We start from the raw sequence: 13,220 nt of genomic DNA on the forward strand, positions 1-13,220 counted from the left end.
ATTAATGTAGTAAAACAACAGTAAAACCAAAAAAGGAAAGAGTGAGGATTTGGAGATGACAGCCCAGTCTGATTTTTCAGCCTGCCCATGCTATTTTCCCCGGGAACCCGAATTGAGAAACACACCATAGAAAGGGATCTGGTTTTATTTCAAAGATTTCCACAAAGACCACTGTTTCCACTGGCACAGTTGTCGCACAGCTTTTCCTTCCTGTTAGACTACAAGATCTTGTTTCAAGATAGCATTTATCTAACTTCCAGTAAGCTAAATAGGCTGAGGTTCTTTATCCATTTCAACATTGGTTTTTCAGCCCATCAGTCTGTTTTGTGCATCTACTTTACACTCCACTGTTGTAACCTCCTTCTAGAAGTACGAACACAGTGACCGGAGGCAGTGATTTAACAGTGACTGCACCAAAGCTCTGTAGAGTCAAGTTCTGCTTGTAATTTCTCTTTCAATCCATGGGTTGCCTTGGCTCTGTTGGTGACAATGTCACCCTGGAGAGCACATACTGAAGCCCTTACGATGATCCCCAAATCCTCCTCAGCACATTCTACGTGGATGAAACCTGCGTTCTTTGTTCCCAAATCTCTTCTCTTCCTTTTGTCTACATCAGATTGCATTTCTTGGATTGAGTCTGTTTAACCAAAGTGCTGTGGCTCATTCCACAACAGTAACCTGCTTTCCTCCTGATTTGCCACCCCAGCACTTTGTCATCTGCAAACTCTGCAGGCAAATGTTTTATGTCTCATCTAGGTCAGAGGTGGCCAACTGACAGCTGAGGGGCATTTCTAGGCTGCAAGACAGTACTTTTTAGTCCTCGGGAATGTTTGCTGTGCTGCTTCACATTTTCTTTTCTGAGAGGCAAGAACAAATATGTATATTTGAATACTAAAATTGATCTGTTTTTCTGTTTTCAGGGCATAGTGTTTTAAAATTTAGCATCTTTATTTAGCAATTGACCTCGGCTATGCTGAACCTTTTCTTGTAACTGGTGGTTTTCAAAATGACTGCATTTTCTTTAATTCTGCTGAGTGTTGCCATTTCATTCATTCTTTTGGGGTTTTTTTATACTGTCACTTGCACTTTTACTTACTTATTCAATGACATTTTTTGTTCCATAAAACATAATTTTAACTTCACATACGCATCTCTTTCTAACCACAGTGAATAACAGTGGTTAACGCTACGAATGTGTTCCAGCTTTTGAAAAAAAATAAACGCTTCACATGTTATTGGATGGTTTTGGAAGTAATATGTACTACCTGTTAGTACAAAGCTGTGTCTGGGCTTGTTTACCTGGTGAGAAGCAGGTATATTACCTTTAGTACCAAACAGGTTTGTTTGGCTCTGTCTCCTGTCTCTTTGTGGCACCACACAGTATCGTACAGACATGTCCAGAGCTCAGAAATACTAAATTTGGTGTTTCTGCTCATACTGGTCTATCTCCAACTTCTCTTGTTTACTACCTGGGCTCCCAGCATCACCAAGTAAAAAATGAAGATTATGGCCAAAATGGGCTTGCTATTTATTATGATGGTTAGGGACTCTTTTTATGTACTTAAAGGATCAGACCTTGTCTCATTATCATCTTCTCCCTTATAATTACATTAAATCTCCTGAGGCTGCTCTTACTTGTATGTCTTTGAGGAGGCTGCTACCAGGAATGCTGAAATGCTAGCTGCCAGGTCTGCAGGTTCCTTCTGTCCAAAACAGCTTCTCCAGGCATCAAGAAAGTCTAAACCTTCTGGTGTTTCACCATTCACACAACTTAGTGTGTCCTTGTCCTCATCTTCTTGTTTGCACAATGGACTGTTGCCGTGTTTTTGCCTGTTAACTTATTTTGCAGCATGGATCCATGTAATGCACTGAGCTATCAGAGAAGCAATTTGAAACCTATGCAAGAGAAGAGGCTTTTCTTATTTATGAAATAAACCCCTTTCTAGATGTCCACTCAGAGTAGATGTTTATTAATCCTCACAGGGCAGTACTCCCCAGGCCAAAATTATCATGGCGTCTACAAAGAGTTATCTTGAAACAGTATTTTGATTTTGTTCAGCATACTGGATGAAAGGAGCTCTGGAGTGGTAGGAAACTTGTCTTGTTAGACACCTTGTATATAATTCTGCTTTGATAACAGGAGGCTGTATTAATGTGCTTAATTGCAAAGGAATTGTAAAATACCTTCTGTCTTGTTTTAGTCAGATTTCATATCTGATAACACCACTTGACCTGTCCCTAGAAAATCATAAAAACCTTTCCATGTCTTTGTCCTTCTCCACACTTTTCTGATTGAATTGTTATTGCAGTCGAAAAAGTCGAAAGCATGTGTGAATGTGGGGTGTTTTGTTTCAAGGACTTGTGAACGTAGCAAAACAGCAGATTTTTTTTTATCTGATACCATGACAGTCAGGATTCTTGCATCATCACCGGCAAAGAGATTCTGTGATAGGAACGTCACTGAACCATCCTTTTCTGTACCTGTCCTAACTGCCATGATGCAAATCATGCAGTTATCTTTTGGTTCTAAAACTGCTGTGCATTCAGTATACTATTTTTTTATTTCTGGCTTTTTTTTTTTTCCTTCCTTTGTCTACTGAACAAACAGAAAAGCATTTGTACCTGTGCATTCCAATGAATGTTGATCAATAGGAGGAAATACTTTGCAAACGTGGATTCTGTTGCTTAGTCAAATGCATGTAGATAAAACTGCAAAACTGTCTAATTTCTTTATTTCTGAACAAAATAGTGTGGTTCTCTTCCCTTCTGATTTAAATTTTCACATTCAGATTTTAAAATCTGCTCATTTGTAGTAGTAAGAAGAAATCATCATGAGGAAGCTTGCAGCACTTAATCGATTTCTTCAGGGTTGAAATTCCTATTGCAAAAATAGTTAAGGTTTTAGCCTTTCCAGTTGAACTGCAGTCTTGTCTCTGGCAGCTTTCAAAACCATCTCTTTAGGTGGTTGCATGTGACTGCATTTAGCTTAGCGACATTTTGCAAAATCAGTGAATAGCAACACAAACAACAGTCAGAAGGACCTGAAATGAGAAGATGTTGGTGTAGTAAATTCAAGACAGTCTTCCCCCCTTGCTGCAGCAGGTTGCTGTAGCTGACGTGAGGTAGTGCAGTGGCAGAATCTCCTCTCCTTGGCAACACGAGTCTCCTAAAGGGCAGGTGACACGGGAAACATCTTTTTCCTTCCAGCAAAACGTGGAGGGGCATATCTTCACTATTATCACATCCATCTAGTCTGAGGGAAGTAAAAGAGAGAACTAAGTCAACAAAGGGTCCCTAGGAAGAGGTTTATTTCCTTGTAAAACTTCTAAGGAAAGCTGGATTTTTCTAATATTTCAGAACCATGAAAGGCTGTGTTTTATGTTTTGTACCAGTTCCTACACAGTGAGATTAATCCTTTGATTAAGAAAGCAGTGCTGTAAATTTGGCAAGCCACTCTTTCCACATAGCTAAGCATGACAGACCCTTTGGTTGTGCAGAAATACACAGCTTCAATACTTTCCCGTGGCTGCGTTCAGAAAATTGTTGAGACCATCCCTTTAGGAAAGCACGCCACTGCACGTTTTTCCATTTAATGCTGTCTTCCTCCCATTGCTTACAAGCAGAAAAATAAGTGCCATTAAGTCAGGCTTTGAAAAAATGGTATGGTGGTTTGCAAGCAGAAAAGCTGTGTGTTACTGAGGTTTGGAAAGTAGTTACATATTTCTGCTTTCAGGACTTTCATAGCAGGCATGTCCTCTTCAAATAACACTGACCTAATTTATGGAGCCTGCTTTGTAAAATACGCACAAGGGTCATAGTATCAAGAATGAAATCTTTGTTGTTGACTGTGAAGCAGAATAATATGAGTCAAACACATGCTGCGCAAGAAGGGTGCTCGGCTATATAGCCACTTCCCCAATTGCAACATCATCTCAAAAGTGGATATTGGTATATGCAGGTAGCGTAGTTGTTTATAAGGCTTCTTTTTAATTCCCAGACCCCTTCCCAACGTATTTTTTAATTCATTCTCCTTAACGTCTTGTTACCAATAGGTTAATGATCCTGCTATGAGGGGAGGCAATCTTTTTCCAAACCAGCTGCCTGGAATGGATATGATAAAGCAGGACGGAGATGCAACACGGGTAAGAAATGGCATACAGAGGCACAGATCTGTGAATACGCTGTGGTCTAGGATGGGTATGGTATCTTTTTACATACGAAGTTGACAGTACCCAGGGTAATAGTAATTAAGTTGCTTGCAATTAATTTTTTTAATTCTGCTTTTGGCGACATCTGTATTAAGTTTCTTGTTTAGATCCCACTAGCGTTACTGAGGTGAATAATACAGAATACATTTACATTAACAGAACACATTACATTATTGAATTAACAAACAGTCACATTCAGCAGACTTATGTATAGTTGTATTTGCTTTTTACAGAGCAATTATATAACTATTTGCTGATAATGGGAAAGACTTACTGTTTATTTAAATTTGCACTGCTGCATGCTTAACCCATTTCATGTTTCATCCCGCCTAAGTGTTTTTCTACTTCTCGTTGTATTATACTTAGGGCAAAAATCTCATGAATTATTTAATTTATTACTTTCTATACAGTGCCGCTTCTGAGAAGAGTGGTAGAACTGAACTAATTTTCACACAAATTTCCAACTGACAGGGTAATTAGCGTTTGCTGAGGTCAAAACCGATTTGTATTCCAGACAGTAGCGGTACTGAAGGAAATTGTGGAGTTCTTGGCTTGTGGCCAAGTAAATGAAGTGCTTTTTTATGTGCCCCTCCTCAGCGGAAGGTTGGTTTTGGTTTGGTTTTTTTTTTTTTGGTTGTTTTGTTTTTATGGAAACAATCTTCATCTAAATAAAGTTTCCTGCAAGAAGCCCGGTATTTCGCGACCCGGCGTGATTTCGACCGCGGGCGAGGTCGCCTCGCCCCTGCGTGCTCCGCCTGGCACCGCGGCTGTGCCGTGCGGGCCCAGCCCAACGGCAGCAGCCGGCACCGCCCCGCCCCGCCCCGCCCCGCCCCGCCCCGCCGGGCGAGCAACCTGCGCGGGCAGCCGGGCCCGGGCCCTCAGCGCCGCGGGGCCGGCGCCATCTTGCGGCCGCGGCCCGCCCGCCGCCGCTGCCCCCGCCGGCTCCTCCCGGCTCCCCCGCTCGGGACGAGGCTTTAAATCGCCCGTTCCCTCAGCTGCGCGTTGTAACCGAAACGGGCAGATCTAAGCCGTGGTTCCCACAGGAGCCGCCCGATAACCTGCTCGAGGGTCCGCCCCGCGCACCACTGTTTGCTGTCACCTCCTTGCATGCGGTGTTGAGATCAGAAAGATGGAATTAAACCCATTTTCCTCTCGTGCTGAATCCAGTGGCAAAATCTAAAGTTTTCTACTGTTAAAGAAATTTGAATAATAAGGGAAATTTTAAAAAATCGACTCAAAATGTATCAAGATTAATGAAAACGAAGAATGTGGAAGTACTGAGGAAGAAGTAACTGTGCATGTAGTTTATTGTATCCCTCTTTTTTTTTTTTTTTTTTCTGCACACGCATGTGTTTAAAACTTCTTGGAGGCTGATTCTTTCCACACCTTCATGGTTCATGTGAAAAGACAGGTGCCTGTCTCTGAGCTTGAAGAATCTGTGCATGGAGCGAGGGTTTTCTGCAGTCATGTCATGGTCACTTTGATGCTCAATAAAGAGATGCAGTATGTTCTGCTTTAGAGAAGGCAGAGAGAGTGGATGTGACAGAAAAGGTCCAGACATACGAGAGAGGCTGGAAAGAAGTCACGGAAGAGGGTGCAGGTGGAGGAAACAAGTGGCAGGACTTGGACAGGGAATCTGTGAGATTTAAAATTAAAATAACGGGGTTGGTGCCTTGACAATGTGATGGACAGTGTCTGTGCACAGAGAGCAGCTTTGTCTCCCCTGTGGAAAAGGAACTTCTTAAACCAGACTACACTGTGTTTTTACATTTATTCTGCTAATGTAGCTCTGACTGTCAATGAAAATGTAGATGGTTTACATACACTATAAATACCTTTTACTGAACTTTGAACTCTTGTAGAGGTTAAGTAACTGCTATTTTCATAGGTCTGTGCTATAAACTACTCCTATGTAGCTTTTTTTAAAAAAAAAAAAAAAAAAAGCACAAGTTGTATAACTAGAAAGCTGAGGAGGGGATTAATGTTGGCAGTTGTGGCTATAACGTGAAAGCTGAGAAGTTTGTCTGACAAATTAGAAACTGAGAAACTCCTCTGGCAAATTTAAGATTTTTTAAAATGTTTCATAAGGTACATCTCAACAACTGTATCCTTTGAAGGGATTGGTTCTGTTCGGAGTTGAGTAACCAGGAAATAACACGCTATTGCTGAAATCTGTACAACTGTGAATGTCAGATCTATACATTTACTGTTTTAACTTGTTTGCTTAATACTGTTTCACTTTGTTTTAACATGCTAAGGATAAAACTTCAACAGCTTAAGACTTGCAAGGATGATACTAATATTTAATAGAGAAGCTGTTTTTAAAGTAAATAGAGGACAGCAAATTTTCTGTCTCTTTCAAGGCACAAAGTACCCTTCATTTGTAGAGCTGAAAATAGTTGCAACTGGAACAGTTTAATATATTATTTTGCCATTATTGGAACATACTTGTATTAACTAATTTCACATGGTAAAAGAAAATTTTGAACCTGCTCCTATTTAAAATTAAATATCTGAAGAATACTGTTTGTAGCTGAGGTTTTTGAGGGGCATCCAGTTTAACTTCATACAGTGTAGCAGGAACCTTATAGTCAATGATCTTCGGGGTTTTTGGATTACTTCTCTACTCTGAAGTTGCATGCATCAGCCGTGGCAGTTATTCTGAGCAATTTTTCCCATGTTCACAATCAGCCTGGAAATAATAACTGGGCATATTTCTTCAAAGTCCTGTTTGCTTTGGTTATATCTAAATAAAAAGGGGTGGAGGAATGTTTTTCTAGGGGTACACTCGTGCCTTCTTTATCTTATTCCCTCCTTTATGTATTTTATCACCTTGTCACTCAAATTTTTGTTAAATTATTTTTAAAAACCCAACTTTTGCAGTGCATTAATTTTTTTCAAGTCACTGGCATAATGGAAGCATTTATTTAGCATCTCTGTAGAGATAGTGTTCGCTAAATGTCCGCTCTGAAAATACAAACATGTTTGGATTTTCACTTCTGTTCCACACTTTATGATCAAAAACCTCTACTAGGGTCCCCGAACTGCCTCTCAACATGTTAGGAAGAGAAGCCAAAGTTTAGCTTGTCCGTATTAGTCAGGAGATGAGAGATGTGAGTGTGATGTGCGTGTCCTGTGATGGAGCGAGGAGGAGCAGGAGCAGGACTCCCTGTGCTGGCGTCCGGACCGTGCTCATGGCCGGTTGCCCCCCGAGAGCTCCAGCTGCACCAGCTGGGACTTTTATTTGTCAATAAAGATCCACGTCTGGGCCTTGTGCGATTGCAGAGGAAAGTGTGGTCAAGTCCAACACGTGGGCAGGCAGCCTGGCAGCGTGCACATGGAGCGGTGAGAAAACGGCCCTGCTGCCAGCGCCGTCCCACGCCAACGGGCCCGTCCTCGTGCACGGCAGGAGGCCGTGAGCTAAGAGCCACCCCGCTGCCGGAGCCACAGGGTACGAGTGAAAAAACAAACCCAGGGGAGGAGAAAAAGGGGCTTTGGCTGGATTAGCTCTGACCTGAGTGACCACAGAGCCCCATGGGAGCAGGAGTTTGCAAGGGGAGGAAGACAGAGAGGCACGGGTTGCAGTCACTGGAAGGGACAGACTTAAAACAACTGCGAAAACCACATCCTGAGGGTTTTTTTTTAAATAAGAAAGTACAAGATAATCAACTCAGCTGAAAGCAGTTTGTACTGCATTTGTGTAAGGACACTGGAAGGGTAGTAAGTATGAAGTAAAGAACATCTCTAGGGATCAGTAGCTGAAGCTTTTTTTACTTCTTTATTCCTTTTTTGTTAGGGTTCTTGGAGGGGAAAGTGAACCATGGCAGCTGTTTCCTTTAAGGGTGGTGCAGCATAACACAGAGAGCTTTTGTACATAATTCAAGAATAAGACTTCTCTTAAAGCATACTGTTGCACCTTTAGCTGGAGTCTACAAGAGGTAGATGATCCTGAGTTGTTATAATATCCATCATAACTGGACCTAAGAACGCAGTGAAATTAAACCCCTACTGATATCACTGGAATTAAATCGCAGGTCAACTGTATCAGTGTGCACAAAGAATAGTCTAGCTTTATAAATTCCAATTATATTTCAGCTTTAAAGTAATACACCGATGTATGGTTGGCGGCGGATGCTGCAGTCCAACATCCAGCTCTCACTGACCTATCCGTCTTCACTCTCCCAGAAGGAAGAATTCATCTGTTTTTCTCCACTTTCTCCTTTTTTTTTTTTGCAGAAATACTGCTGACCCTGAGCGTGGTTCGGTTGCTCCTTTCTTCAGCTGACTGGGCTTACGGCCCCAAATCCTTACCGGTTTGAAGAGCTGCGTCTGTTTGTCGTGACCCAGCTGAGCTGCCAGCGGCGGTGGCAGCTGCCTGCCGCCGCCAGGACTCAGCCAGCCCTGCCTTCCCGAGGGGAGCCGGGCGGTCCTTGCCGACCAGCAGCCTCTTCTTTGACAGTCTGAAGCTAGCGTACAGACAGTTGCTCAGTCTGTTCACTGCATTCACCTTAGTGCAACTTAGATCTCTCCTGCGAAGTAAATGTTGACAGGCAATTTTCATAAACCATGTCAGATTGAATGTATTTAAATGTATGTATTTAAGGAAAAACAACCATGCTCTTGTTCTGTTTCTGTTTAGTTCTAGACCTTGGGGTTTGTTTTTTTTTTTTTTGCTTTGTTTTCCCTGGCTTACTTAGTCTGGTGCAAAGGATTCAGTTCTGTCTGAAAACTGGTGTTTTAGACTAAGGCCTGCATTTTGGGGCGGAGAGGAGGCATGGAGGAGGGTGTAGAAGCAACGTCTGGTACATACAGAGACCTCCAACGAGCACGTTCCACTGACAAGTCAGAGAAGATGAACCGATGCAGAAAACTATACAGACCAATTTTGAATGGGGTTGAAGTTGTAAAACAGATGAAAATTACCCTGTGAGAGGGCTGTTTATAAGGGGCGTTTCAATTGGGTTTTGTGGTAGTGTTTATAATGCAAGTCATGAATCCAAAAATACAAGTTGGTTACATTCTTATTTAACTAAATTCCTAACAATCAGCAAATCCTGATTTTTTTACCTGGCTCTCCTGACCTCTGTCATCTTCCTCTTCTTTCTAATAGAATAAGAAAACAGGTTACCCCTTTATTTCCCTAGGTGTGTTTCCAGCAATCTGGACGGCCTGTTACTGGATGCTGAACAGCAAATTTCGATGGTAATGCATGTACTGATTATGGTAGTGGCAGAATTGGTGCATAATATCAAAGAGCTCAAGATACCTGTTTTAAAGCATGATAATTTCTGGTTCCCATCCCCTTAGCTGGGAAAATCACGATTCCTGTAATACCTATAGCAGATATCACTACAGACTTCACCACTATCGTGTGTTTCTGATTATTTTGAAGCAGTGTGGACTACGAGGACGTTTTGTAAGGTACCTAAAATCCAGTTTATATGTAAACAAGCAATAATTTAAGTTGAAAACTTAAGTGTTTTACTTGTATAATTTTTGTGAGATATACATGTTGTGAAGTTGATTCCAAATGAGGTACTTCAGTATTAAATTAGATATCTTCTTAGCCGTGTGTGTCTCCTGGAAAAGTGTTTTGTAAAGGATCACAATGCCTTGATTAGACCTAATTTGTAGGCTTGAGACTTCTCATTTTCTAAACCTTGTGATTCTGCTCATAATGTCATTTAACTAACCTATATTATATGCAGCCACTGTAGGAACCAATTATTGATTTTTGTATGTTTATATCCTTTCGTAACAAATCTTAGAAAAACTGTTACTAAGCAGGCCACTGTTAGGGGGTGGGGCTTTTTTTCTTGCCCACTGTGGTTGGAATAATCTTTTACTAAACTGACATCAGTTTCTGAGGACTTTAAATATCAAGAAATTGATGTTTTTGACCTCTGTTTTCTTTCTGCTGATCCCCAATCCACAAACTTTCTAACCCAAATGCAGATTTTTTGATGTCATGTAAAATGCAATGCATTTTATAATATCTCATCAGCCACGCCTTTTGGGAGTGAAAGGTTTATTCTGTTGCCATTTAATTTGTTTTGGTTTTCAGGTGGGAGTTCAAATAAAATAGCAGCTATTCTGTATTAAGGCCGAGGAAAATATGATAAAGGTGGTTCGAAATAGGCTGTTTCTGTAGAAGGCTTTTGATGAAAGCCCGGGAAATGTACTCTTGTGCTTGTCCCTAAGGAGGGCAGTGCCATCGTTCTGGAGAAGCAACATTTTTCAGCTGTCACCATTCTGTTACCAAAGTCAAATGGAATGTTCAGTCAGCTGAGCCATCCTCTTACCTGCTGATGGGAAACCAAAATAGCTGTCAGGCCTGAGCTCCACAGGCTCCTTACTACGACGACATTTGTGTTAAACTTGCCTTGTATACCTGACAAGAAATTACTTATGTAAGAAATGCATATGTTTGAAGGAATTAACTTCATGCACCACAAAGTGTAAATGAGTTTTAAAATAATTTTGTTTCTATTCCATTCTTTTTTGGTTCTTAACTGTAGCCTCTGCAGATAGATTATTCTTTTTCACAGTGGACAAAATAGTTTAAATTTGTCCCGTTTCATGACAGACCTGCAAACCCTTATCATCTGTAGTGATTATGATACTTCTTCATCCATTGCCATTTTGACAGAAAGGAGATTGTACCTATCACTTTGGCTCCGTTTAGGTTCATCGTGACTTTAGTCGTCTTCTAACTAATGAAAGAGAAAAGTGAGTGAAGGAATCTTCTGATCATATTGATCACTATAGAAACAAAAAAGCCAAATCAGTTCCCTTCATTATCAGTATTTTTCATCCTGTATACAGTAAATTTGTCGGAGAAAGTACTCGGATTTTGTTTAACAGAACAATTAATCAGTGTTCTACTTACATTACTAAATGTGAAAGGCGCATAATGTGAAAAATAAGCATATATACATGGTCACACGACCTGTTTAAATGTTCATGTAATGTGGTAAGTTTAAAAAGTGAAGTGAGCTGTTTTGCTACAATGAATTAATTTGTACTCGATCTTTAAAATATTGTCCCACACCAGTATCCCTTTGGGCCTGTATTAATTAAAAGCAATGTTTTTGCAGTTTATACAATACATTTTTTAATCTTTGTTTAAAAGCGGAATTCATATGGGCTTAACAGATGAAATGGGTGGCACAGCTCCACTTGCAGAACCCAAAGATACACAATCAGTTTTGAAATGCAACTTAAGCCATTAATTGTTGGTGTGAATTTAAAAGTTTTCTAGTATTTGTATGGTAGTATGCTGCCTAAGAGCAAAAGCATTCTCTGCACAAAAGAAAATTTACTGTAGTGGCTTTGATTTTGATTAGAATTTTCTCCCTGGTGTTTCTTTGTAGACTAAAACAAAATCTTTTAAGTTTCTTACTACAGGTAAAAGCTATGTGCAAGAACCTCAAAATGCTAAAATCTAGCATAATGCCTTAGATCTGTTTTTAAGTCTTGTATATTCCTACATAGCTGTCTGATGTATTATATTTGTATAGTGAATTGTGTACAATTTTGGAATAAGTGCATCATCACTTAATCTTTATGTTGTTCAATAGAGATGATGGACACATTTCTTCAAACATTTACTGTCATTTAATTTTTTCCCTTTATGTCATTTGTGGGTTTTATTTGTACAGTTCATCATGAAGTTGCATCTGAGATGTGTGTATATGAAAAGATTATACAAGGGTAAAATTAAGCAATATATAAACTATGGTTCTTCAGGAGAAAGCTTACAGTGTTTCAGGTTGTGATTTATTTTCAAAACGGAGTTGACTCTGAACATCACTTTGTTCACCTGCATTGATGTTTGTATTTCTAGTGTGAGCAGTTTATGCAAAGGTAGATATATTCAGAGAAATTTTAAATACATTTATGCAAGTTAATATTGCTTTGCTGATGCTATTTGCTTATTTGATGTTAAATAATGCTATTGTAAATAAAGAATTCTGTTGTTATTGCATCATTTAATAAATTTTAATGCCTTCGGGTTTTACATGGCTTTAGAGATTTCAACGTGTTTCTGTTGTGTCTTCATTTATTCACCGAAGGGTGTAAGATGCAGTACTAAAGCACTAGAGGGGAGGTGAATCAGCAGGTTTTAAAGCGGACAGCAGGCTTTCTGTGTTGAAGGCTTTTATATATTCCGACTAGTCGTTACTCCCAAAGCCTTTTATCTTTATAGGGCTATATTAATTGAAAATTATCATCATATAGCTTAGTACGGAACCAGTTCATTATGAGTACTTTTTTATATCACAGTCAGGATAAAAAGGGCATCTTTCATGACGGTTTCAGCAGAGGCCAGCCTCCAGCAGTGTGAAGTGGGACCCAGGAGAGTTACATCTGCTTCTCCTTGCCACCCCACCTGGTTCATTTAAGACCGTTGGAAATACTTGGTTGGTCAATTTAAATTAAAAAATAAAAAAGCAGCTACAAGAATGCTTGTTTATCCAAATGGTCTTCTGCGCTCTCTGAGAAATGGATGAGGGAGAAAAGCTATTTATGTTAAAAATTTTAGCAGCTAAAGTTATTTTAAAGACCTCCAAATATTGTTAACCTTTCGCCATTCCTAGAAAAACAACAAGGCTTATCCTGCAGTTCTCCTGGCTTCAAAATGATCGTGCTCCTTGGATATGAGGAAAATACCACCATGTTAAGGAAAGCAAGGAAGGGTGGTGTCTTCCCAGTGTGAGGTCAGAAACAAGCAGAGAAAACATCTGTGTATAGTAAGAGGAAAAATGTTTCCTACCAGAAGCTTGCCTTTGAGCATGATTATCCCCTTATAATTTATTAATAATAAAAATAAATGGAAAATTCTTGGCAGTAGTTTTAACTAAAACTCCTGGCATCAGTCCGAGTATGACGAGCTAATGATGACCTCTGATGTAATTGACTTTACAAAAGAGAAGTGCTGCCTTTTACTTTCTGGATCAGGCTTTGCTGACAGAGGCCAGCCCATGTAACGTACAGCCAAGTTCTTCTGAC

At 40.1% G+C, this 13,220-nt stretch overlaps 1 protein-coding gene across 6 annotated transcripts in view; it reads left to right on the forward strand.

Annotated features, from left to right (window-relative positions):
• The window catches only part of NCOA2 (nuclear receptor coactivator 2), a 192,801-nt gene extending 183,984 nt beyond the window's left edge, over window positions 1-8,817 (forward strand). For all 6 annotated transcript variants that reach the window (XM_042785715.1, XM_042785714.1, XM_042785712.1 and 3 more), the window contains 2 exons: window positions 4,053-4,142; window positions 8,445-8,817. In XM_042785715.1, the coding sequence (XP_042641649.1) occupies window positions 4,053-4,142; window positions 8,445-8,456 (102 nt within the window). In that variant the 3' untranslated portion in view covers window positions 8,457-8,817. The remainder of the gene's footprint in view (window positions 1-4,052; window positions 4,143-8,444) is intronic.
• Window positions 8,818-13,220: the final 4,403 nt, after the last annotated feature.

This window comes from Tyto alba, unplaced genomic scaffold (genome assembly GCF_018691265.1).
Source record: "Tyto alba isolate M040663 unplaced genomic scaffold, T.alba_DEE_v4.0 Super-Scaffold_9, whole genome shotgun sequence".
NCBI lineage: Eukaryota > Metazoa > Chordata > Aves > Strigiformes > Tytonidae > Tyto > Tyto alba.